At 46.0% G+C, this 24,307-nt stretch overlaps 1 protein-coding gene across 1 annotated transcript in view; it reads right to left on the reverse strand.

Moving 5' to 3' along the window:
- Positions 1-22,812, reverse strand: part of HS6ST2 (heparan sulfate 6-O-sulfotransferase 2) — a 126,971-nt gene extending 104,159 nt beyond the window's left edge. Inside the window, exon 1 of the mRNA XM_036402233.2 lies at positions 22,191-22,812. Within this exon, the coding sequence (XP_036258126.1) occupies positions 22,191-22,702 (512 nt within the window). The 5' untranslated portion in view covers positions 22,703-22,812. The remainder of the gene's footprint in view (positions 1-22,190) is intronic.
- Between the last annotated feature and the right edge of the window lie 1,495 nt (positions 22,813-24,307).

A 24,307-nucleotide genomic window follows, 5' to 3' on the forward strand; every position in this document is an offset into this window, starting at 1 on the left:
TGAATCAGTCCACAGGTCTGTTTAATTACAGCAGGAAGGCTCATTTATTATTCCCTTTTCAAGTGTAGTTTTTCCACTTTTGTAGGTTTTTTACCTTAAAAAGTTAGTATAACTGGGTTAATATCCATGAAGAATAGGCAGTTAGTTCTGTGGACGAGATTAGCTAACAAGCTTGAGCAGGTTTTATGTTTGACTATCAGCTGATCTGGGCACATTAAGTCATTTATGTGGTCTCTGCTGCAGACACTCATTACCTCACTGTGTAGGATTCAAAACTACTTTCCTTTTTTTTTTTTTTTTAAGTCATACTTGAAGTAACCCTTAATTATTTGTGGTCTGGCAGAAGCTGTAATACTAACCTACTAATGAGAGAAATACAGCACACACAATAATTATCTGCCACTATGTGCACTGAAATGAAAGTGAGCACGTTAACTTAAGCCTGAAAGACTGTTTTAACTCTAAATTTGAAAATAGAATTTGATGGTGCATGATTAAACCTCAAATTCTGCAATCAGGCAGGCGTTATCGGAGCAAGAACATGTTAACTTTATAACAGCAGGAAGTTTTATGAGATCTTCCTTAAAAAAAAAAAATCAAGCTAAAAATAGGTACTCACTCTAAAACACCGTTTTGCTCTCCTTCTACAAATCTTTATGATTTACTTTTGAGTCAATAACTCACTAAAATTAACAAGATGAAATTATGTTTTGACAAGTTCCAGCGCTGATGAACAGATTTTTATATCACGAATCCAGCTTCACCTCATTTTTCCACCGCAGCTGAAAGTCGAGACGTGAATCATTCATTCCTTCTGGCCTTTGTGTATTTTATCAAATGCTACAGGGAACAACTAACTTCAATTCCCTCAAGTCATTTCATAAAATGCCAAACTTAATGTTCTTTCATACTTTGATAAAACTAAGTTCTATAGGAAAGAAAACATACATCTAGACAAGCTCAACCATTTTGATCAGATTCTGCCATCAGACCAACCTTACCAACACAGATCTACTATATCTAATCCTGCCACTCAGTATATATATAAAATATACCACTGGATAAGCTTTCCACCATTATTTGGCAGCATACAAGGTTATCTTCTGCATATGGCTTTGCAGAATGGGTGGGTGGGTATGATGGATAAACTTCATTTAGGATAAATATTTGTCCCTAGAGCCAAGGAGCTGGAGTAATTACAATACACCCAAGAGGACAGGCACATGTAACACATGCCCAAAACTTAGTGGAATTCATACAGAGGAGCTTTGGAAAGCTTGTGAAAGATGCTTAACCACCAAGACAGCAGCCAGAGCACTCCCAGAAGGGTGCAGACCTGAGACTCCGAGGGAAGAAAGAGCAAGGACCATTTCTAGGCTGAACAGCAATCAGAAAGGATGAGCAAGGAAACTGTTCCCTCTGGTCAGTTCCCTCCTGAGTTGGTCTCCAGCTTCATGAACAACCTCCCCTCCTTGGCTGCACAGCTCAGAGAACTTCAGATTTTGGGTAAATGGTCAAAAAGGAAGTCATTCCCTTTGGACAGAAGTCAGATACCTGCAAGCTTCTTGTTTCTCCCAGAAAACTGGAGCTATTGGGATTCTGGCAAGCTCCAGCCACACCAACAAAATTCCAGGGGGGAAAAAAACCACACCATATTTTCATCATAGTCACTGAGAGAGGCATATCTTAAGTACGTCATTCTACTGAAGTCAATGGGCCTGCAGCAGAAAACATGATCCCTGTGATAACTCATCAAATCCATAAACTCTCCATTTTCTTACACAGACTGGATGTTTTCCATTTAAAGCATTTAAATGCAGCACCTGAGGTACCCTGCTGAAGTCAACAATGACAGCAAGTTCCACCAGCTCCTATACCCCACAAGGACATCATCCAAGGTCAGGAAGTGTGGGGGGACTAGAAGGATGCCTCCCTCCTCCTCCTCCCCAGAACTGAGCATCTCCTCCTCTTGTACCTTTACCAGGAACACCACCAATTGGAGCCACCCGAGAGTGTAAGAGGCTGCTCTGTTTGCAGCTGCAAACATTTTATTTATTCTGAAAATTCAACCAACACAGCTGTGAGATTTGAAATATGACTCGGTGGAGTTTGCGTCTTACTGCAGGCAATCACATTTATTATAATAAATAACTATAAATAAATAATGAGGTTGCTTAACAGGGACACTGGTAACCTGTCTAGACAATTGCAGTGGTGACGTACTCTGCACTGGAATGTCCTCCACATTAGCAATAAGTCTTGATTAAAAGAATTATTTTTTCTTTAAGCAAGGGAATGATTGCTTATTTAAAAACACTAGAGCCTGCTTCTCAGCTCTGCCAGCATGCACTCAGCAAGCTTAGCTAGCAACACCTCACTCTCTAGCAAGCCTTCAGCAAAGCAGACCCTTAGAAAAATCAGGGAAACATTTCAGCATGCAGAATTTCTTGCTACATAACCTAAATTTTCCCATTTGAAGCAGCAAATACTGCTTCATCAATAGGCTGGCATACCCACAGCTCAACAGCACCCTGTGACCATCACCCCAGCCATGGTGGTGCTCTGTGGGAGAACTGCTCTTCCCTTCCCTGGCATTTCACTGTCTGCTTAATGGAGAAAAGCAGTGGCCAAACTAATAGCTGGGACATATGACCTTAATTAATTAGCAGACCTAGTGGAAAATGCCAGCTCTGCACTGTCACTGCCTTTCTTTCAAGGACCCTGTGCCTGCATCAGCAGCACAGAGACACCAGGGCCATTAATGGCTGTTCTGGGATAAGGACAGATTATGTGAGGGTGGCTTTAGCAACCTGGAACAGAGAGAGAAGGTCTGAGACAAAGGAGTGACCTCCTGTGAATCTGTTTGTGGTGAATGTCTCCCCTCTCCATAGTGACGGGCCCTAGGAGGAACTCACCGAGAACAAAGCTAAGGTCAGCTGGAAGGGATGCAGAGCGAGCAGATGGCCGCCTGCCACCTCACCAATCAGCAAAATCATTCACTTCAACTGCCTCATGAAATATTTCCTCACTTCTTGCTCTCCCTCTCTCTCTTGCTGTTTTCTTTCATCCATGCAACTGCGTCCATTTAGGTTACAAAACCCATTTAGCACATAGAGGGGAACAGCTGGGAAAGCGACCAAAACAAAAACAATCAGACCACGACCTCCTCTAATGACTCCCAAATCCTAGAGGCAACTGCAAGGAGCAACACTCTGGGAACAACACAAAAAACGATCTTACTCTATAGAAAATCCCCTCAAACAGGTCTGCAGTTAAAAAATCATTTCAATACTAAACTTTATCAATACTGGTCACCACTCTTCAGGAAAATATCTTTTTTCTCCTAAGTCATTTGTCTGCCCATGGAGGAAAATCCCAGGGTTAGGGACTTTGTAGAAATAAATTCTGCAAGCAGCAGCTCCACTAACGTTCACAGAGTGGCCACAGGAAGCTTGACCAAGGATTTGAAAGACATCTGGCTATGCAGGATAGATGTGCATTCACATGGGCACAGTTTCATCAGTCAGGTCCTAGCGCTGGCTCAAAATCTTGTGCATCACAAAAATGAAACCCACTATCACAGCTGCCAGTTGGGATTTACATATTTATTTCTGTGGTCCACATTAGGGAATAAATGTTGTGTAGTTTTGCAACTAAAACAAAGGTTCTGTTATTGTTATCAGCTCTTAATCTTTAAGGCACATCCAGATCTGGGTTAAGCACGTTTTGAATATCTGTAATAAATAAAACAAGTAGATTCCACACAGACTACATTTTTTCAGGAAACATGACCTTACCCAGCTCCTCCAGGACCACAGGCAGCCTTGCAATTTAAATCCAATTTCTCCCTCTCATTTCCCATCTCCTTTTTTTTAAAGCTCAATTCCTTCAGTATCCATTGCACGTTAGATTTATAATGCTAATCAAACTTCTTCAGGTAGAGATAGAGTTTATAAATTAATCCTGGGTAAAATAAATACATCAGCCAATCTTGGTACAAACATTCCTGCTTCTGATTAATCTGAATTCCAGGACGTGTGGCATGCATTTCAAAAGGGAGAAGAAGCAGGAAAGATGCTCTCCCAGCACTCAGCACAGCGTATTTGCATCAATGTGACCTCAAAGCCACAAAGCCTGGGCAGGTGGCAGGATGAGACTCGTAGTTATTATGCAAAAGTACAACTTGCTGTGCTGTTCCTTCACGCCTCCTTACCCAGGCAGGGAGCTCCAGGTGCACGGTGCTTGCTGCTGCCAGGGCTGGAGGGTTTGGCTCTGAACCCCAGGTACAGGAGCTGGGGTGACCCAAGTCCACAGCCCACACCAAGGGACACAAACTGAGCCTTCCAAGGCTTCCTGGCTGCTCTAAGATATTTATAAATAAGTGCCCACAACTCAAGCTGTACTTTCCTGTTTTATGCTAACTACAGGCACCTATAAGAAGCGATCAATAATTGTCTGTGCCATACCCTAAGAACCCTAAAATGTTAAGTGCAGGAACCCTCACAGACAAGACATTACGGCATTTATAGAGGCTGAACAAAAGCTATTTATACACTAACTCAGCAGAGCTAACAAAATTGGCTGGGTGGTTTAAACAGGACCCAGGGCCAGAAGTCTGAGCAGCTCTGTTGCCCCATATCAGGTGTAGCTCTACACTGAGCCAGCTCCCAGAGCAACCAACACAAAGAAAACACATGAAAGCTGCAACTGAGCATTCATACATGAGGAATATAAAGGCATCAGGGGCTATCTCAACCCACTGGGAAGAAATCATCTCCATTATGCCATTTTACTGCAGTGCTAAGGCGAGGCTTCCCAGCTTGCCATGCAAAGCCCACAAGCACAGAAAAGGGCACAGAGTTGAGGTGGACTCAGCTTGGACTCACCCACCTGAGAGCCAGAGAAGCAAAGGCTCCTCTGGCCACATCCCTACCACCCATATCAGCCCATACCTCCCGTGACACTGGCAGCAATGGCTCCCTCTTGGTTGTGCCATTGCACAAAGTCTTGGTGAGCTGCTATCAATGCCCTAATTCTTTACAGAGTGTTATTATATATCTGACAGCCTTCACTTAAGTAGACACCACTTATTGGTGTAATAGGTACAGTCTGAAGAGAAGTACTAAGTACCTTCCTCATTAAATGAAAACACAGTGGTCCCAATGTCTGCCTTCAATTCCACAGTGAAATTCCCTCTCTTTCACCATGGACACGATACGATTGCCAATTAAAGAGTGAAAGCAGAACTCAGTGCAATGCTAAAGCAATTAAACAGGAAAAAAGTCACGAGAGCAGGATGAACACAGTCTACTGGGGAAGAAAAAAAGAAATTAGTCCTCTAAAGCAACAGTAAAAAACCTGTATGCACTGGATTTGATTTTAAGAAAATGTTAGCACTAATACATATGCTCAGTTGAGTTGCCCAGAAGAATTAGTTTTAAAGAGAAAACAGAGTTTAAAAAATACACTTAGAAAGCAATACTATTGTTCTGGTTTATGTACTGTCACTGCCATACTCTGCTGTACTTCCAAATGCTTCAGAGATCACAAAGTGCTCTCCCATCCCCAAAATGAAGCCCAGCAAATTGCTAATGACAACAGTTAAAGCAAATCATGGAAACCAGTCCTAAAAATGAACAATGTCAGAAACAGCACTCTGGTTTAACAGCCCTAACCAGGCAGCCAAGTGCAGCTCACAGGCTTGTCCTCCCAGCAGACTCCTCTAAAGAGCCAGGGCAAATCAGGAATTACTAATTACAAGTATCCAAGGAGGATGCAGTGACATTTCTTTGTAAGGCTGGAGCATTTTGTGGCTATTACACTGGCTCTTAACCTCTCATCCCATCATACAACTCCTATGAGTTTTGTGGTCCCAGCATAAACCCTGTGGAAAAGAGCTGACACTGCAGAATCCCAGCTCTTATCATTAAAGCTAACCGGATCCTGATCTTCAACCAACTTAAGACAGGGCTGATGCAGGGCATGAATTATCTCCTTTCCTGGCAGGCAGCCTCTCCAGGGAAGGGGCCTCTTCATGCAATCAACGGGATGAGCACCATTGTCTTTAACCGGGGTGAGCTGGGCCATGACAGCACCACCCCTGCCAAGTCCAGGGCACACACAACAGGGAGTCTGCAGATTTCGGCTCCACAGCAGCCAGACCAGGCAGCTCTGGAGATCAAATCAAGATCAGACCTGGCAGCACCCCAGGGCACAATATCTGCTTTGACATTTTCAATGCCCTGTGGATGCCTCCAGGAGCAAGCTGAGGGTGAGCTGCCAGAGGCGTAACAGCCAGTACAAACTCCTTCCCCAGGTACTTCAAACTCACAGTAACCTTGCTGCTAACTCCCAGAAAACTTAATTTCAAGACAGAACTGAAGTTCTCTAATGTAACCTCTTCTAAAAGCTTATTTTTGTTCTTGAGCACAAAGTAAAGTTCTAAACCCAAGGGAATGAAAGGGTTACATGATCTGTGTGTTAGACAGGTCTTAAAGTGTTCTAATGTCTGGGCAACTGGTAAGAAGGGAGAGCTGAACTGAAATATCTAAAAATTCCTATGTGTTTAGGAAGCTTTACCAGTAAACTCAGCTATCGATCAGAGTAGTGACGCTTTCAAGCTTGCACAAACCTAGAATTTTAATATCTCCTCCAGGTATCAAGAAAAAATTCCAAACTAAGGTCAAGTCTTAACAACACCAACCTGTTAAACTACTGACAGTGAAACACTTTCAGGTATCCTGTGAGCATGTCTAGCATTAACCACTGTGGACACAAATATTCTTGGACAACAAAGCAACCAAAGAGCTTCAGGATGTCCAACTGCACACGTTCATCCCTTAACATAAATATTGTTCTGAGACTCTAACATGCACAAATTCTGTGGGACTTACTTGCTCATTCTCTAAATCTCAGGTTAATTTCATTTTGACCACCTCCACCCTTGGCTTTAAAACCCAAGACAGAGTGCTCTAACAACCTTCAGATGAACTCACTTTCAACTCAAAAGCTGAGAGCAAGGAAATAGTCCTGCAGGTCATAAGCCTCCCCTCAGCAAACAACACCCAGCAAGATGCAGGTCATTCAATTCAGAGCAATAATTCCCACCCCAGGAAGGCAGAGAAGGTGCAGCTCAGGACACTGCACACAGCTCCCATCTGTGGGATGTGGGAACACACAGCCACCTGCAACAAGCAGGGAGTTATCTCAGGGAAAAGCTGATGTTTCAAAAGCAAAACAGGCAACAGTTTCCACTCTCAGGCTTTGCTTAAACCAGATGCTATTTGATTTTTAAACCCACACCTATATATAGTTAGTGAAAATGTCTGTTGACACTTGTGTTACTCAAGAGTTGCTCTAATTATTAACTACAGCTCCAAGGCCTATGGTGCCTTCTCCAAAGAACCTGCAGGAACATCTCCACTACCATTTACAGAAATACCAGTCCTGACCTCAGGGGGACCTGTGTGGGAACAGCCAGGACCCTGCAATGCTGCAGGAAAGAGAAAGGTTTGCAGCACATGGGACTGTCCTGCTCCAGCTCCATCAGTCATGGAAATCAGCACACCAGCCCACTGCCACCACAACCCTCTGGACCTCAATGGAGCAGAAAGAAAAAGGCTAAAACTCTACAAGGAAAAGCTGCCTGCTGGTTTGCTTCTTACACCGAGTTGTTCCTCCAGCATCAGCCTGTCCCTTCCAAATTGCTTTTATATCTTGCTGTACAAAATGTCTTTTTCTTCTCAGGGAGGCTGGAACATCTCATAGGAATGATGACCGGATTTCACAATATGCGGTTTTGAAGGTTGGTGTTAAATTTGACACTGTAGCTCCAAAGTAATTGTGACTAACCACTAAATCAGCATGTGTAATGGATTCCTCTGAACATTTATAGCTAGCAGTTCCATTATGCTCTAATCTGGAAAATGTCTAAACGACTCTCCACAAAAATTAGATGGGAACATAAATGTCTTGATAAAAACAAGATTCCAGAGATACTCCACTTAACCACAGTGACTTCTAAAACGTAATGTCTAGTGCAATAGCATCCACTGGAGTGCAGTCATTTGCGATTTGATTTTTAAACCCATGCTTCAAGACATCAATCTAGAGAGCATCAAGTCTATGTGAAAGGTGAAACAATTAAGAACAAACCTCTGGGACTGTGCTGGGATCTGCAAGGAGAGTGAGTGGCAGCAAAGGAAATGAGGAGCACCAAGGGGCTGCCTGGGAGCTGTGGAGGGAAGCTGCCTCTCCCTGCTGCCAAAGGGTAAGCTCAAAGTCATCCTGTGCTCCTGCATGCTCATCCCTGCACATCATTTGAATGAAAACCCCTCAGTCCACAGGAGAACAACATACTGTAAGCATTGGCTGTCCTTGTTCAGATTCAACCTCTTCCTAAAGCTGTGATTCTCAAACTCTGAAGGTCTGGGGATAACACAGCTCCTGAGGGAGAAGCACCACCTTAAAGATCTTGTGTGCCCTCTCTTGTGCAGAAAATGATGCCAGAAAAAGGCCTTTATGCAATCAAAACCGCAATAAAAATAATACAATTAGCTAAGCATACAAGAAGCAGAAGAGAGAAGCATTACTGATTCATTCAATTTTCCTGGAAAAGCTTGAACTGTGCTTAAGCAGAGGACAAGCTGAAATTCCCCATTAGTGAAAAAAAAAAAGGGGGGGGGAAAGCTTGTTTAAAGAGAGAAGGGAAAAACCCACTAGTGTTCAAGTACAGCACAATAAATTTTACCACAAAATCTCTGCTAGGCAGAAACCCTGCTCCCAGCTGAAGGAGCAGTGGAGCTTGCAAAAAGGCTGCTCAACCAACACAAGAACTGTGTATAAAATAAAAGGCCATAAGAGAGCCCCAATCTTCAAGCAGGGAGGGAACAGACAATTTTTTGACAGTCCTCTCGGAAAATTTTCCCCCAGTCTCCCTGCCTGGGGGGCAGCTGGGAGGGGGAACAGGAGGTGAGGAAGAGGTGGCTGGGATGGGACTGCTGCAGGTGACCCCAAAGAGCTCGATGGCACTTGCAGGCTGGAGTGATCTCATCTGACCCTGGGCCAGCAACACAGGCATCAGCCTAAACCAGGGACTCAGAAACACTCCACCACTACACTTTCCTGAGCTGCACTGTGCTCTCCTACACCACAACCAAGGATCAAAGCCAAGTGATTGCAGCACATCCCAGCCCTGCTCCCTGCATTAAAGCGAAGGGTTTTGCTTCTGTCCTTAACAGAAAGGGATGTTTCATCTCAGCTGCTCAAGCAAAGATGAAAAACCTCTTGCAAAATAAAAGAATGAGCTAAAAAGTCTGTCTTTCTGCTCCTCACTTCTCCAAACATCCAAGATTGGCTCCCACAGCTATCTCATCACAGATTTTAGGATCACTTACACAAGCACAGATCATGCCCTTGTACACAAGGACACAATGTACTCTTCAGCTTCCATAAATCCTACAGTAACCTAAATCCAGAAGAAAACACATCTCCCAAGTCCTGTAATAGAGCCCAACACAAACTTCCACAAATACCAAAAAAGGAATGACTTCTGGCAGCCCAGAACTGCAATTCCTGCCTTTACATTGCATCCCACATGCCTGCTTCCCCTTTCCATAGGAAATTACATCAGTCCTCTGCTATAATCAAAATTATTAACCATACCTTAGAAGATACAGTCCTACACAGGCAAGCCACCTGTAAATGCTCATGTGTCCAGTGACTTCTGTTTGCCAAGTGCTTGGTGGAAGGAGATGAGGCTCCCACCCCAAAGTTGTTCTCCATAAGGGTCTTGGGAAGCCAAATACATGAAAGTCACAGGAAAGCATTTTGGTAACACCTGCTGCCAAAAAAGAGCAACTCACTTCACAGACTGTGTTACCTTCTCTTGATGAGCAGATTTCAGCTTGGGTGCCCATCACCAAGAGAGGACAGACCTCAGGTTTAACCAGCCTAACCTCTATTCTAAACAACTAAAGGTACTGGGAACTCCAACATGTTCTGAGACACACAAATATCCTTAAAAAGAGTTTTAATCACAAGAGTAAAGAGACCAGAATATCACTTATCTTGATGGACCATTTTATAAGACATTAAATATTTTTACTGTAAGGGAAAAAATAAAGTATGATACTGCACTTTATACCCATAACTCTTCTATGATTACAGAGGTTTATTGCAGGAAGCAATTCACCTTCCTGACATCAGAAGATACATGAGGAAAAAGGCAGAAGCAAAAATGTTCTGCTAATTTCAGAAAAAAACCATAACATGACAGGAAAAGCAAAACCAACTCTTCAGAGAATAAACAAGAGAGCCTTAGATTCCTTAAAAAAGCCTATAATTGCAATTTCCAAAGTACAGTTAATTTGTAACATTTAATACACAAGCTGTCATCAGCCTTAAACCTCAATTTCCAGACTCAGCTGTACCTGGGAGAGCAGCAGGATGGGCTGAGCACACAATCAAATCCTCCAGCACAACCGCTGAGCCTCCGCAGCCGAGCCAGAGAATCTGCTTATATATTTCACAAATAACCAGATCCCTCCATAATCCAGGCTCTGAGAATTTTTTATCTCACCATGAGCTCAGTTATTCTTAAGTCCTTTCTGTGTTTTTTTCTCCAGGCTGCCTGATACACTGACCAATTTTATAAAAAGGATTGGCTGACGGGAGGTCTGGATTCAGGTCAGACAGAGTTGGCCTTTTCAGTGTGCTCTTTCAGATGCTGATGGAAAACAGATTTAAAACTCCCATTTTCACCTGTACCCTCAAACAAACCAGGATGCCTGCCCAGGAAAGGCATCTCTTCCTACAGCCTTCCTGCAGAGGCATGGCTGTTACACAGAGTCTGAGTACGGTGCTGCTTTTGGTTCTCCAGGTCCCCAGCCCAAGGCAGATATACCAGCCAGGATGGACAACATCACATGGATGCATCAATTTACCCAACCTCTCCCCAGGTCTTTGGGTCCTGTAACAGGGAATCTCAACTTTCACGTGTCTCAGCAACTCTCTGGACCCTGCACCCTCTGCTTGTCCTGGTGCACACACAGCTGCAGCACCGACCACCCCAAGGTGTAAGACAGCAAGAACTGCAGCAGGGGAAAGATGGCATCCCAAACAAGAGAGAATACACTCAAAAGCCCAAGTCTGCAGAGCACAAAACCTTGCCACTCCAGGGCAACAAAACATGCTGACACTGTTACTGATCCCTATTCTGCACAGCCCTGAGCAATAAATTTAAACACTTTGAGCCTATGCTTAAGCAATATATTTAAGTACTTTTGGTAACACAACAGAGTTCAAGCTTGACAAGACATAGTTTGTGTGCCTCTTAAACCTAGTGATGCACAACCTCCTTCTGATCCCATCTCCAGAAATATCAGCACCATTATGTGCTTACACTTAAATGTCCCAATAAATAAATTTAAAACCATTTATGGCAGATTTTTCCAAAAGCTGTATTGTACCAAACCCCAGGCCACATGCAATTAGCACTTTCATCCTTGCAAGCAACAAAATAGCTCAGTAATTCAAAACACAGGGCAGTGCTAACACATTTCCTGTACAGTATTTTCTGCTGATTGTATTTCTAGCAAAACTGCAATTTCTTCTTGCACATGGTAGCATGTTAACTATGCCACAAAATACTGGGTGATAAAGCAGCTTGCAGAAGTCTTTCCCAGTCAAAACTCATCCCCAGCCACTGCCCTCTTGTTCAGCTGTTCTGCATCACTGCTAGCAAACTGTGAGCTCCAATCTCCAGCAGGTATTATCAGCAATACCCCATAAATCTAACTCAGTAAGGAAGTTGTCTCTATCCATAAAATTCTGAGAGTGCTCGTATTCCAACCCAGAACACTGCTGACTTCCAAAATGCAACTATCAGCATGGAAAGTGAGCCAGTAGAAGGCTGCCTCATCTCAGGGAAAGCAGCTGCAGGTGCAACTACTCTTTTCATTTGTTTTCTGCCTCTTCTCTGGAAACGGGATGAAAAAAAGGCTTTCATAACTGTGCTTTGCCAAATCCATTAGTTGTGTTTATGGGCTCACCTGGGGTCTATCTGAAGCAGGACTGACTTGAATGACATTACAACAGTCTTGCAATTTAACAGAGTTAAGAGATACAAGGAACTGACTTCTGAAGGAAGTCTCATGTCAAGGAACTGAGGCTTCTCCTAGGTCTCTGCGACCACTGTGCCTTCTGATGGTCTAGTCCCTTCCACTCTGAGCAGCTGCAGCCTTGACAGCCACCAGACAAAGCAGCAGCTTAAAGCACAGCAGTTTCATTCCTACTGACTTTGGGCAGGACTTCTGGTGTCACACCCCCAAAGTCTCCTGTTTGGAGGGCAGGTCCTGGCTTTTTTCATTACACCCTTCAGTCAGAGTTCCCAAACACACCTTTAGAGCATGATTAGATCTTACTTTAGGACAACTGTACTTAGGATCTTCCTAAGCTGTAAATTTCAAAGTTGTACATTGCTTCATTCGTGAAAAGGGGTGAAACCAAGATGATGCAAGAGGTCTGGCCTGGAAGGACTGAGTGGTGTGACCCCACACCAGCAGCCACATGGACAGGGAGCTTCCTCTGACCTTCCTGGGAAGAGAAGGAACATCACAGCCCTCCCAGGACACCAGCATGTGCACAGCAGGCTGCTGTCACCTGTCACTACAGCACTCTGGTTTTCTATTTAAACACTACAGATTCCCTAAATTCAAACTGAACACAATATTTCCAGTGCCTCTACCTAGGACTAGTCACATATAGACAGCAAAGCCACTACATGCAGCCAGGCTAGGAAATCCAACATCGTTTCTGCTATGTACAGATGGAAAGATATCCTCGTGCAAAGAGCTGAATTACACAGACAAGGCAGTGGCTGAGAAGAGATGACAGACTTGGTGATGAAGACAGGACTCACCCCAGGTATAACGTCTTGGCTTCTCCAATCCCATGTTTATGTACCACTTTTCCTTCAAGCTAACCAGAATTAAGCAGCAACATGCCACATGAAAGCCAAACAACTGATCTTTATAGTCAGCTGCATTTGAAAGCAAAAATTCTACCCCACATTTTATTGACCTATAGTTGCTAGAAATCACCAAAGTAAAAAAAAAACCCAAACCTACTGAAGTTTTGGCTAAAGATGTGCACTTAGTAAAAGAGAAAATGAGGTGACCATGCCAAGACAAGCTTTTTCTCTTACCAGAGACTGACTTGAATGCTTACCAGCACACAAGAGTTGAAGGAGTTAAAGACTAATTTATGCCATTAATGTTTTTGCAAGTCACTCAGCTACCATCCAGCAGGCACATCCTGTTGTGTCTGACATTTCCTTGAGCGCTTTCTCTTTCTCTGTGATACCACTGTTCTGATTGGATCCAACACCCCTCAAAGAAAAAGAAACAGCACTGTGAAAGGCAGAAGCCACACAGCCATCTTCTACAGTTGGAGGAATTAGTTCCAGGAGGAACAAAACCTGCCACTCTTCTGGAAATGCTGCAGGGACAGACCCTCCTCCCACCTCCAGCCCCCTCTGAGTGCTCCATGGGGAGGAGAGCCCCCACAGCACCTTCACCACCAAGATGAGTTAACTGCTGGCAAAAAACATGATAAAGTTACTACCTGGCAGGTTTTGCTTAAGCAAGACACAAGCTTATTCCAAATAACTTTCTCTGAACCCACAGTAAAAAAAAAAAACTTGGTACCTCAGAATGGCTTGGGATTGCTCCAGGGACTAACTTTCCCACAGGCAAAAGGAAATGCTCTCCCCTCAGTTACCCTGAAAAAGAAACTCTCAAAAGCAGCTTCTCTGGCTCTGACCAAGGAAACATTGTTTTGCTTAACAGGGGGGGTTAAAATAGTTGCTATTCTCTGAACCCAAGGAAGGCTGAAGGAAATAATCAGTGGCAGAGAGTGTTTCAGTCACTCGATTTGGGCGTCTGCCGAAGGATCTTACAGTTCAAACAGAGCACTGAATGAGCAGATTGCCATTGCTGGGAGCCTTGCAATGTTTTAACTTAGCCAAAAAAAAAAAGGATTTATGGCAGAATTGATCTTCCAGCTACTCGGACCTCTAAGAGCATCAAAACTGCACAATCCTTTTGATTACAGGAAATTAGGAGCATTTGCTACAAGGATCTCATGAAAGGCATACTCTTCTTCATGCCTTTATGGAGATGTGCAAAATCATTTATGCTGCAAGATTATCTCCCTAGTAGCTGCATATATTTAGTTATATTACATCAAAAGTTTGGCTCCTTCAGAGTTGGATAAGCAGCTGAGAAGCAAGAAGTAACATGATTTGAGTCTCACCCCTAATGGATCTTATGATTTATAGGCCTCTAAAGACTAATGATTTTTTTCAAGACTAAAAAAGAGGAGATTTCACTCAAAGCTGTATATAATAGCTTAAATGGATTCTGTCTTTAAAAGCATGAACAGCTGAGAAAGAAGGCTAAAGTCAGGGAAGAAGAAAAAAAGCTGGTCCTAATTGCCACTTATTCAAAAACATTATCTTGTTATATGCATATATTCACTATCCACCCAGAGATATGGGAGTGGATAGAAAAGGCAACAGCACATGAATTGTTTAGACTTTCTATTTCCACAAAACCCACCCCCCTCGATGATAAACACAGGTCCCACCCAATGAAAACATATTAAAGGAAATCTACATTGGCTGTTTACATCAGCAATATGAACTTAAATGCAAAAGAATGGATTGCTTTGGCTTCTTAGTCTCACATTAGCAAATGCAATTATCTTTCATTAATTTTACAGAGTGTTCACAGTAGAAATTAAATAATTTCTTCATGTCTAAGAAAAACTTTACTGTGTTAATTATTCATAAATACCAAAGTCTCCTACTTATTACTCATCACAAATGTGATTCGTTTCAATAACGCCTGAATAATTCGGTGCTACCCTATTAGTCCCAGAACACAATGTACAATTGCCAGCATCAGCAAGTCAATCACAAACAATAATCCACGCTTGCCAGCTGCCAAGGAAGAAGAGGAGGAGGAAGGAGGAGGCAGGAATGGCAGGAATGGCATTTTCCCCCCACCCCAGTCACCGTGCTGCCTCCATCATCCCATGAAAATGAGAGTCCCACATCTCCTCTCCTGGCTGGCTTTGCTTCCACCAAGGAGCTGCAGACTCAGGCACTGCTCGGGCAAGAATTCCATCCCCAAACTGGGAGCAGGGAACCAGGCTCCCAAGGGACCAAGGCAGCAGCTGGGGATGCTGAACAGCTTTGCTTCCCTGCCTGTTCGCATCTGGGCAGGCAGCTATCCAGCAATGGGAATTAACTGATCGAGAAGGGAAAGGGAGATTAATCCTCACAAGTATGTAAGGAGCCTACAAGGATAATTCCAAAAATGGCTGAGGGCTGCTCACCCACAGTAATCCCTGCAGAGTGAAACAAAGCCCAGGCACCATTGCTGCAGCAAAGTGGTTAAATAAGGGAATTACCCAGAGTTTTGTGCCCTGGCCGCTTGGCTGCTCAGCAGGTTGAGCTTATGGGAGGGCAAGAGATGACTGAAAAGTTACTGCAGGAATAAAATAAGCTGAATATGCTGGAGTTACAAGATTTTGTATTATTCCTTCAGTAACTTAAAAAAGAAAAACTTGTTCACATCACCAAAATCTTAGAGTTGCACCAAATCACAAATATATATAAATATACATATAATTTTTTTCCATTAAAATGTCAAGAAATCCTTTGACACAAGATTCATTTGACATGGGTTCCATCCAGCCCAGCTGTCCTGCCCTTGGCATGGCTCCCAGAGGCATCCTGGACCCTGCTGCACTTCCCAAAGCCTGTGTCTTCTCAGAAAGACCCATTCCAACATCCCATTTTCAGACACATATCAATTATTTTTGCTTTCTAGCAAGTTACACGAGCTAATTTGGGCCGAAGCCATACAGAAATGCTGCCTTTATTATTACAGTTGTGGAGAAAGTAAATTAATGCAAAGGATTGCACACAGAGGCCTAATCCATTTGAGGTAAATCAATGCATTGCACATTTAAATTGCTCTGCTTTCCTTCAGAAAAGTACATTGAAGTGATTCATTAGGCACTGAACTGTTCACAGAAACAGACCAATTCTCTTAGGCATGCCAGTGCATCTCTGCTAGTTAAATTTAAAAAGCAATCAAATCTACTAATAAGTCCTTTTTGCCGACATTTACATCAGTAGAGAACATGATTCCTGACAATTCAGATTAAATAAATGAAGCACAAATTAATCTCAGTTAATATGTCTCAGGACCAATGCTTGACTTGTTAAACTTAAAAATCTGTCTTTTAATAAAAATAACTTATTGGTAACGCCTGACTTCCAAGCGCCTTTGATAACCTTTATTAAAGGTCATAAAGTTATCAAGAGGGATCACAAGGCACAATCTGTGTCTATTTTAATACAGTCAAAGCATTTATTTATAGTTTAATTTGAATATTTATAAATTCCAAAAGAAAAATTAACAGAAAGGTAACCTTTTAATAAAAAGTAATCAATTCTTGGTACAGCAGCACCATGCCACAGTGTTTAAATTCCCACTCTCTTCTTTAGGAAGGACCAACTCAGATAACATATGGAATAAAACAATTCAAGGTATAACACCTGTGCTTCATATCTTGCTCTACTGCAATCACTGGGAATTATTTCTGCAACAATTAATGCCTTCTCTCTACCCACAAGAAATGCTCAAATTTAAAGTTAAAGGCAGCATGAAACATATACTTTCAAATAACTGAAAGTAAATTTGCACCTTATTAAAGACTTAGAGAAAAAAAATTATTTTTAATCCCTTTAAGAAGCCCAACATTTTATCTGCAAAACCAGCAATATCAATTTAGAGAGCTTAACAAGTCCTACAGTCCAAATCTAAAATAGCCATGAACTTAAGTTTATAACCAAGCCTTTCAAGGTTAGTCCTTGTAATGGGATTAGGTGAAAGAAACACTTGTACTTAGGAAAATAGTGCCTTGCCCTTCCCCTCAAAACCCCTTTTTCACTCTGTAGGCTGGTCCACAGCTCCTACTGCTTTGGTCCCAAGAGGTGCCATGCAGGAAAATTCAGCTGCTGGAGGTGCAGGTTTGTGGGTGGCAAGATAGCAAATCCCACCCTGCAACCACCAGGCTGGAACAAGCAGGGGCATCAGGAAATCTTGCTGATCAATGAAGCAGCTCAGAGCCACTCAGGCCTGGCAGCATCTCTACAAAAGCTCTGGGTTTTGTTGGTTTGGGTTTTTTTGTTTGTTTTTTGGGTGTTTTTTTGTTTTGTGGTTTTGGTGATTTGTTGTTTTGGGTTTGTTTTTTTTTGCTTTATAACTGTTGCTCAGTTTTTCCTGGGGAGTTTCAGTGGTGTGTATTTCAAGGGCAGGCAGGCACCCTCCTGGTGCTCTGGCCAGAGCCCAGGTTACAGCAGGTCACCCCATCTGCTCACTCACAGCCTCCAGCTCAGCTGGGCTGGTCCCCTCTCTCCCTGAGCAGCCCCCCAGGCTTCACCCCAGCACTGGGGGACTCCATCCTGGGAAATGGTGTCTGCTCCACCAGCTCCAGAGGTTCTGAATTGTCCACCTCCTGCTGCAGCCTGCATTATCCACCCAAAGTCTTGGGGCACCGTGGGACCTCTTCAGCCTGCAAGGGGTTTAGTGCTGCTTTATGGGGCTTAACTATTCCCCAACTTCCACCACTACAGGTGAAACACTGAGTTCATCCACTTGCACAGCTATTTAACACCTCTGCAGCAGGGAGAGGCACACTCAAAGGCTGCTAAGAACCAAACCCTACAAATGAATTTTCTCTCCCTGGCAGTGTTACAGATGGTTTTCCCCCTCCACACCAAAGCAGTTCACTGGGAAACTGTTACCAATACCTTTGTAGCTACCTACACACTCCACCATAACAAAAACTCACTGTGGGAAAACTAAAAACTAAACTAACCCCACCTCAGTTAGAGCCAGTAGTGCAGAGCTCAGAGTAGATGACTCCCCATTTTCAAGAGCACGTGGATTAATCAGTTCAGCCAACAGAGACACACACTGTATCTCCAGTTTGCTAGGAAATGTTTCAACCTTTTTTTTTTTTTTCAGATTTTTGTAAGACTCAGCTTGGAAGGGTTGCAGTAACATGCAGGGACTAGATAAGAACACCCATGCATTGCCAGCAGCCTCTGCCCCACATCACAACAGCCTGGTGCCAGCATCAGGCCTCCCAAAAGCCAGCAGGCACCAACCTGGCCCAACAGGCTTGTACCAGCAGCACAAAGTTTCCTCCAATCTCAGACTTTCTGGCTCCAGAGGCAGCTCTACAAGCTCGTTCTCCCTTCAACAGGGAACATCTCCTTCCTTTAATGCTACCCAGGAGGAACATCAAATACAGCCTGACCTTCAACCACAACCACATCTCTCACCAAGGAGGGGACAAAGCCATGACACCACTTAAGAATGCTGGTACCTGTATTTGCTCCTATGTCTCATTACAGTTTCCTGTCTAACCTCAAGGCCTTTTGTTTCTTGCAATGGTGCCACTGGATTTACTGCTATAGACAACTTCAGTAGACACTTCCCATAATAATTAGCCAGAGCTGAGAGAAATCTCAGTCCTGTGATGCACAGTTACTTTGGATGCTGCCTCAGTTCAGTGTGCCAAAAGCTTTGAGGCTTCCACAATCAATCAAGTGACCCAAGTCAGTCACTCATGACTAGGAAAAAGCACATTTCTCCTTTCTCACCACTGGTGCCAAGAAGCTGAGACAATCCCCTCCTTTCTGCCACCACCATCAGCCCATTCCACACACCTCCCAAGTAGCAGATCCAGAGCACTGAAAGCATCAATTTTGCCTATACCTTCGCCCTTCCCTCTTCTGTGATTTCTGGGTGCTGCAGTGGTGAGCAGGGCTGATGGAACAGGAGACAAACAGGAACAGGAGCATATAGAACAAGCACATCAATGGGATCCAAGAAGAGAAACACAAAAATCCCAGCCCTCACACCAGAAAACCATGTTCTTCCAGGGGAAGAAAGATCTTCTCCTTCTTTGGTTCTATTTACCTGCTTGCTACTTATTAAGGAGCACAAGCCACCATTACAAAGAAAAGGAAGTTTTGGGAACCTATAAGCTCACAGACAGGAAAGGACCATGGTGTTAAATCCACTTCAGGATTGTGTTAAAGCACAATAGCCATGCTGAGTATTTCTACTGCTCCACTGAGGGAATCTGTGCTCCAAACCTGCAATTCCCAGAGAAAACAGAGGCAGACTACTAACAGAATTAAGAGCAGATACTGCAGGATGACTGCTGCAGGCAGCAAGGGTCTTCATGTGTACACCCTCCAGGCTGATCCCATCCCATCCTACCACAGAGATGCTCTGTACCTGGTGCTGAGCATTGCATGGTCCAGAACAGAGCTTTCTCCAGACTAACAAAGATTCAACTTTTAAAGAAAACAAAAGGCCCCTAGAGACCAGCCCAGGTAACCAGCAATCTGACAAGTAGACTTGCCACACCTGAAAAGACAAACACCTGTGCAAAGTAATCACACATAGGTGCAAGCTAAAAGGTTTGATGGAAGATTTGGGTCTTTCCAGACAAGGCTACACAGCCACAAGACAGTAACTATAGACTGCTTGATGCAGCTGCCAAGGAGTTCAAATCACTCTTACAACAGGTCTCACTTTTCAATCACCTCAACTGTAAATGCCTTTTCTATAAATTCCTACCCTTATCAAGACAAGGTTCACTTGAGAAAATTCTTCTATGCTCCTGATAGAATTCTTCTCCCTGCCCTCACAATGCTCCCCAAATGGGCCCTGCACTCCTCCAAGCTGCTTCCCCTTCTCTCAGGATTTGCACACCAGGTCTGTGAGTTCCTTTCCCTTCCCACCATCACACATGACCCAGGATGGTCAGGACTCCCTCTAAAAACCTCAGTTCAGGAATAGCCAGGCTGACCCCACTTGGAGCCAGCATGGCTTCCCAGCTTAGGCACCCCCATCCCACACCTACTGCAGCTCTGAAAGCAGCTTTTATCTGCCCAGAAAGGGCTTAGACTTCCTGTCTGCTACTGGCAGTAGGTAGAGCTGCTAATTAACCAGTTGTCAGCTGAACTGCTGCTAAATCGAGAGCACAAACTAAAATTAAAGACGAGGTATTAAAACGGGCAGAAAGACTTGAAAGGACTATTGTTCATTTAAGAACTTCTCTTCCTTGTATTTTTTAAACATTTAGAAATTGCAGTCCAAATAATTGCTTGTCAAGACATTTTTTTTGGAGAATAACTGTAGCTATTCAGCAAGCTGTGTAATTAGGTTATTAAAAGTATAATATCATTTGGAAGGCTTTGAGAGAGTAGACCTCTACCTAACACAAAATCATCAAAGCTTCATTTTCCTCCCTCTCTCCTGGCTTCAATCCCAAGTCACAAGTCCTAGCGACCTCTCAGAAGTCAGCTGTGACAGCAGACATTGTTTATAGGATAAGAAACCATCGCTCTGAACTCCTGAGCAGGAACATGCACTGCTTCCATTCCAACTCAGGAAAGCATGTCTGGTATCCAACAAAGGGAAAAAACATACAAAGCCAAAACTGCAGACAAAATCCCAGCTCTCCAGCCTGATGCTCCCTTCCCCCTCAGGTGGTGGGTTCAGGACAAGGAGCCTCCCCTTTTTCTGGAGGGCACAGCTAAGACCAAGCACAGGCAGACTTGTCTCTAGGAAAGGAAGGAAATCCCTGACCCACAGGTACAGCACTGCAGGCCAGGCCCATCTCTGGAGAAAGAGGAACACTGGAAGCAGTACAGCAAAACAGAGCACATGTTATGTGATTTACATTTCTGCTGACAAACAACATGCTTATAGGACAGGTAAAATAAACTACATAGCTGCAAGGCTCAGCAGCCTGAAACCAGGAGGCTAATAGATCCAGAGGGCAAGGAATTGGTCCTTGATGTTCGCAAATGGGATGTCACAAAAATTAGACAATTAAAATTTAAAGCAGTAGGGAAGACAAAAGAGCAGGAATCACAATAGCCAAGTCTGATGAAGAGCTGGTCCTTGGGTACAGGACCATAATGATGCTAAGCATTTTTCTACTAGATGGCAGTGTAGTGTCACACTATATAAAAGGAATTCTAGAAAGAAATTGCTTTGTATTACAAGTGAATCTGTGCTTAGACTTGACTTCAGATAGCATGATGTATAACAGCAGCCTCTCTGTAAAGGGACCTGCTGTTAGTCTCACAGTGCAATAGGAGTGATACTCTAGTTTCTAATTTCCCACAAAAGAAGGGAAAAGACACTGAAACCCTGAGCAGTTCTGCAACACAGTACAGCCACAGACAAGCTCCTTAGTCTGTCACAACCGAAGGTGGGCTCTGATCAAAGAGCTCTCGGAGAAGGGGAAGCAGGTCCTTACTGCTCAGGAGGAAAAGCCCCTGGGCTTCTGAAAGGCAGGGGCAACTTTTAGGCAACACCCTTGCTACGGTCAGGGGAGGTTGGCAACTTCGAGGGAAGATCCAGGAATAAAAAGAGAGCAGTGCCAGTAAAATCCAAAATGCAAGCACAAAATTATCAAGGTTAGGGTTGAAGAACAATGCAAATATTTGCAGTAACTCAGCCATAACAGTAACCTTTACTTTGCATGGCCGCCATCCTGAAGCCAAACTTCAGGTACCAAGAAGATACAGCGGCTCACCAACAGTCCCAAAACCAACATTAATTCTTGGCGCACACTGGAGCTGCAGGAGCTCCGTACAGCCAAAGATGGAAAAGCTCTGGGGGAAGCTCGCAGGCAGCCGAAGCACTCTCCCTCCTGCGAGAGCCGCTCGGGGGTCCCCAGGCTGCGGGGCTGCCAGGCCTGCTCCTGTGTCACCGGGCTCATCACCCCCGGCCTCTCCCCGCCAGCGGCCACAACCGCGACAGCCGGCGGGACATCACCTCCATCACCCTTCCATCGCCTCCCTGCCGGCGGAGCGGGGCAGGTATTGCCCGCTCTGCAGAGCTCGGGGCACGCTGCGCCCACCGCGGCGGCTCCCGGCGGTGCCAGCTGCTCTGTGCCGGGATGCCGGGCTCACACCGCGCCCCCTCCCTCCTCCCGCCGCATCCCCGGCACGGCTGCGCCCCGCGGGCCATCGCCCGTCCCGCCGCCGCCGCCGAGAGCCCCCCGGGGCACGGCCTCACCTGGAGGGCCGGAGCCGCACCTCCTTCTTGCTGTCCACCACGGAGGGCACGCAGTTGGTGAGCTCGGTCCAGTCGGCGTGCAGCCCGCAGCTCCAGCCGGTGGAGAAGCGGGAGAAGAGCCAGGTCTCCCGCTTGCCGGGCCGGTGGCAGGTGCACTTCTTCTGCCCGGCGCGGCACTCGCAGGGCTGCTCCAGCTGGATGTTGCGGACCAGGTGCCGCCCGAAGGTGGTGCCGCCCGTCTTCTGGATGTGCAGGAACACGATCAGGTCGTCCCCCTTGATGTTGAAGTCCACCCGCCGCAGCAAGTCGTCGGCGGAGAAATTGAAACGGGGAACGAAACGCGCCGGCGTCTCGTCCTCCGCCCGGTACGGGTCGGCGGCGGCGGCGGGGCTGAGAGCGCGGAGCCGCAGCAGCTGGCACTCGGTGCCCGGGCAGACGTACTGCAGCACGATCACGGCGAAGAGGAAGAGCATCACCAGCGCCAGCAGCACCTTGTGGGACCGGTCCTCCATCGTCGCCGGGAACGCCGCGCATCGCCGCCGCCGCCCCGCTCAGAGCCGCCGCAGCCGCCGCCGCCTCCGCCGCGGCGGGACCCGCGCCGCCGCCATCGCCCGCCGCTGCCCACGGCCCTTCCCGGCAGCCCCCGCGCCCGGCCCCGCCGCTCCTCCGCCCGCCCCGCCGCGGCCGCGCCCCCTCCCGGGCCCGCCCCCGCCGGGACCGCCCCGCGCGGCCGCTCCGGCACCGGAGCGGGACGGGGACGGCACCGCCACCGCCTCCTCCCCTCCCCGCCAAGACCGCCCCCGGCTGCCACTCCCCTCCGCACCGACACCGGGACGGCACCGGCACCGCCCCGCTCCGCCAGGCCGCTCCGCACCAGCCCCGAGAATGGGACGGGCAATGGGACCGGGACTGGGACTTCACCGGCAATGGCACCAGGACTGGGACCGTACTGGCACCGCACTCCACGCACGGACCGGGACTGGCAGGGCGCCGGGACCGGCGCTCCCGCCGTCGCGCACACCGGGTGTGCTCTGAGCATGGCCGGCCCGGGGCGCTCCGGGATGCTCCGTCCCGCTGTGCCCGTGCCGGAGCGGGCGGCGGCCCGAGGAGCGGTGCGTGTCCCGGGCCCGCCGTGCCCGCGGGCAGCCCGGGGCGCAGGCGGACGGGGCCGTTCGCAGGGAGCGGCCAGGTCACGGCAGTGGCCGCGGAGTCACCGTCCCGGCCGCCCAGCACACACACACAACACAAATACACATACACACACACACACAGACATACAAAACACACACACACACAAACACACACACACCACAAACACACACACACATACACTCACACCACACAAACACACACACACACATACACACACACCACACCAACACACACACAAACACACACACACATACACACACACCACACAAAAACACACACACAAACACACACACACACACACACACACACACACACACACACACACACACAAAACACACTCCCATCCTTGGGCACCGAGCTGTCCACTGTCTCTCTGCCCCTCACACCAACACCCGGTGTTTTGGTTTTGTTTGGGGTTTTTTGGGTGCAGAGGTAGTGCACTGACTGCTTTTCTTGACGCCCCAAGTCGTTTCTGTTGTTTCAGGTAGCAAATACCTGCATTGTCTCTGTCAGCATATTTCAAAACCTCTCTGCGCAAGGAGAGTGTTCTGTAAATAAAACAATAACAACAAGGACTCTGTGGATTTATCTCTGATTACAGTCCTGGGTATATTTGTATGCAAATGTTGTTTAGCCCTCCAGCTGCTGGTGGCTGTTCACTGAGGCCCGTGGGTGGGAGCACATGGATGCTCACCCCGTGCCCTTCCACAGGACACATCCCCACACCACGTGCCAGGACCTGGCAGGGCCATGGAGTACAGCACAGCCAGCGAGCCCCAGGCTTTCCTTTCCCTCTTGGTGCAACTGGTGTTGAGGCAATTAATGCCTGTGGCAACCGCAGCCTTGCAAGAAAAAAAGCAATAATAAAAAGAAGAGGTTTCTAGCTAAAGGAGGTTTTCACCCCATCCCCTGTCAGTGTCCTGTCCTTCATGGAAAACCAACTGGGGCAGGACCATGGGTTTGGG

Source organism: Molothrus ater, chromosome 14 (assembly GCF_012460135.2).
Source record: "Molothrus ater isolate BHLD 08-10-18 breed brown headed cowbird chromosome 14, BPBGC_Mater_1.1, whole genome shotgun sequence".
Taxonomy (NCBI): Eukaryota; Metazoa; Chordata; class Aves; order Passeriformes; family Icteridae; genus Molothrus; species Molothrus ater.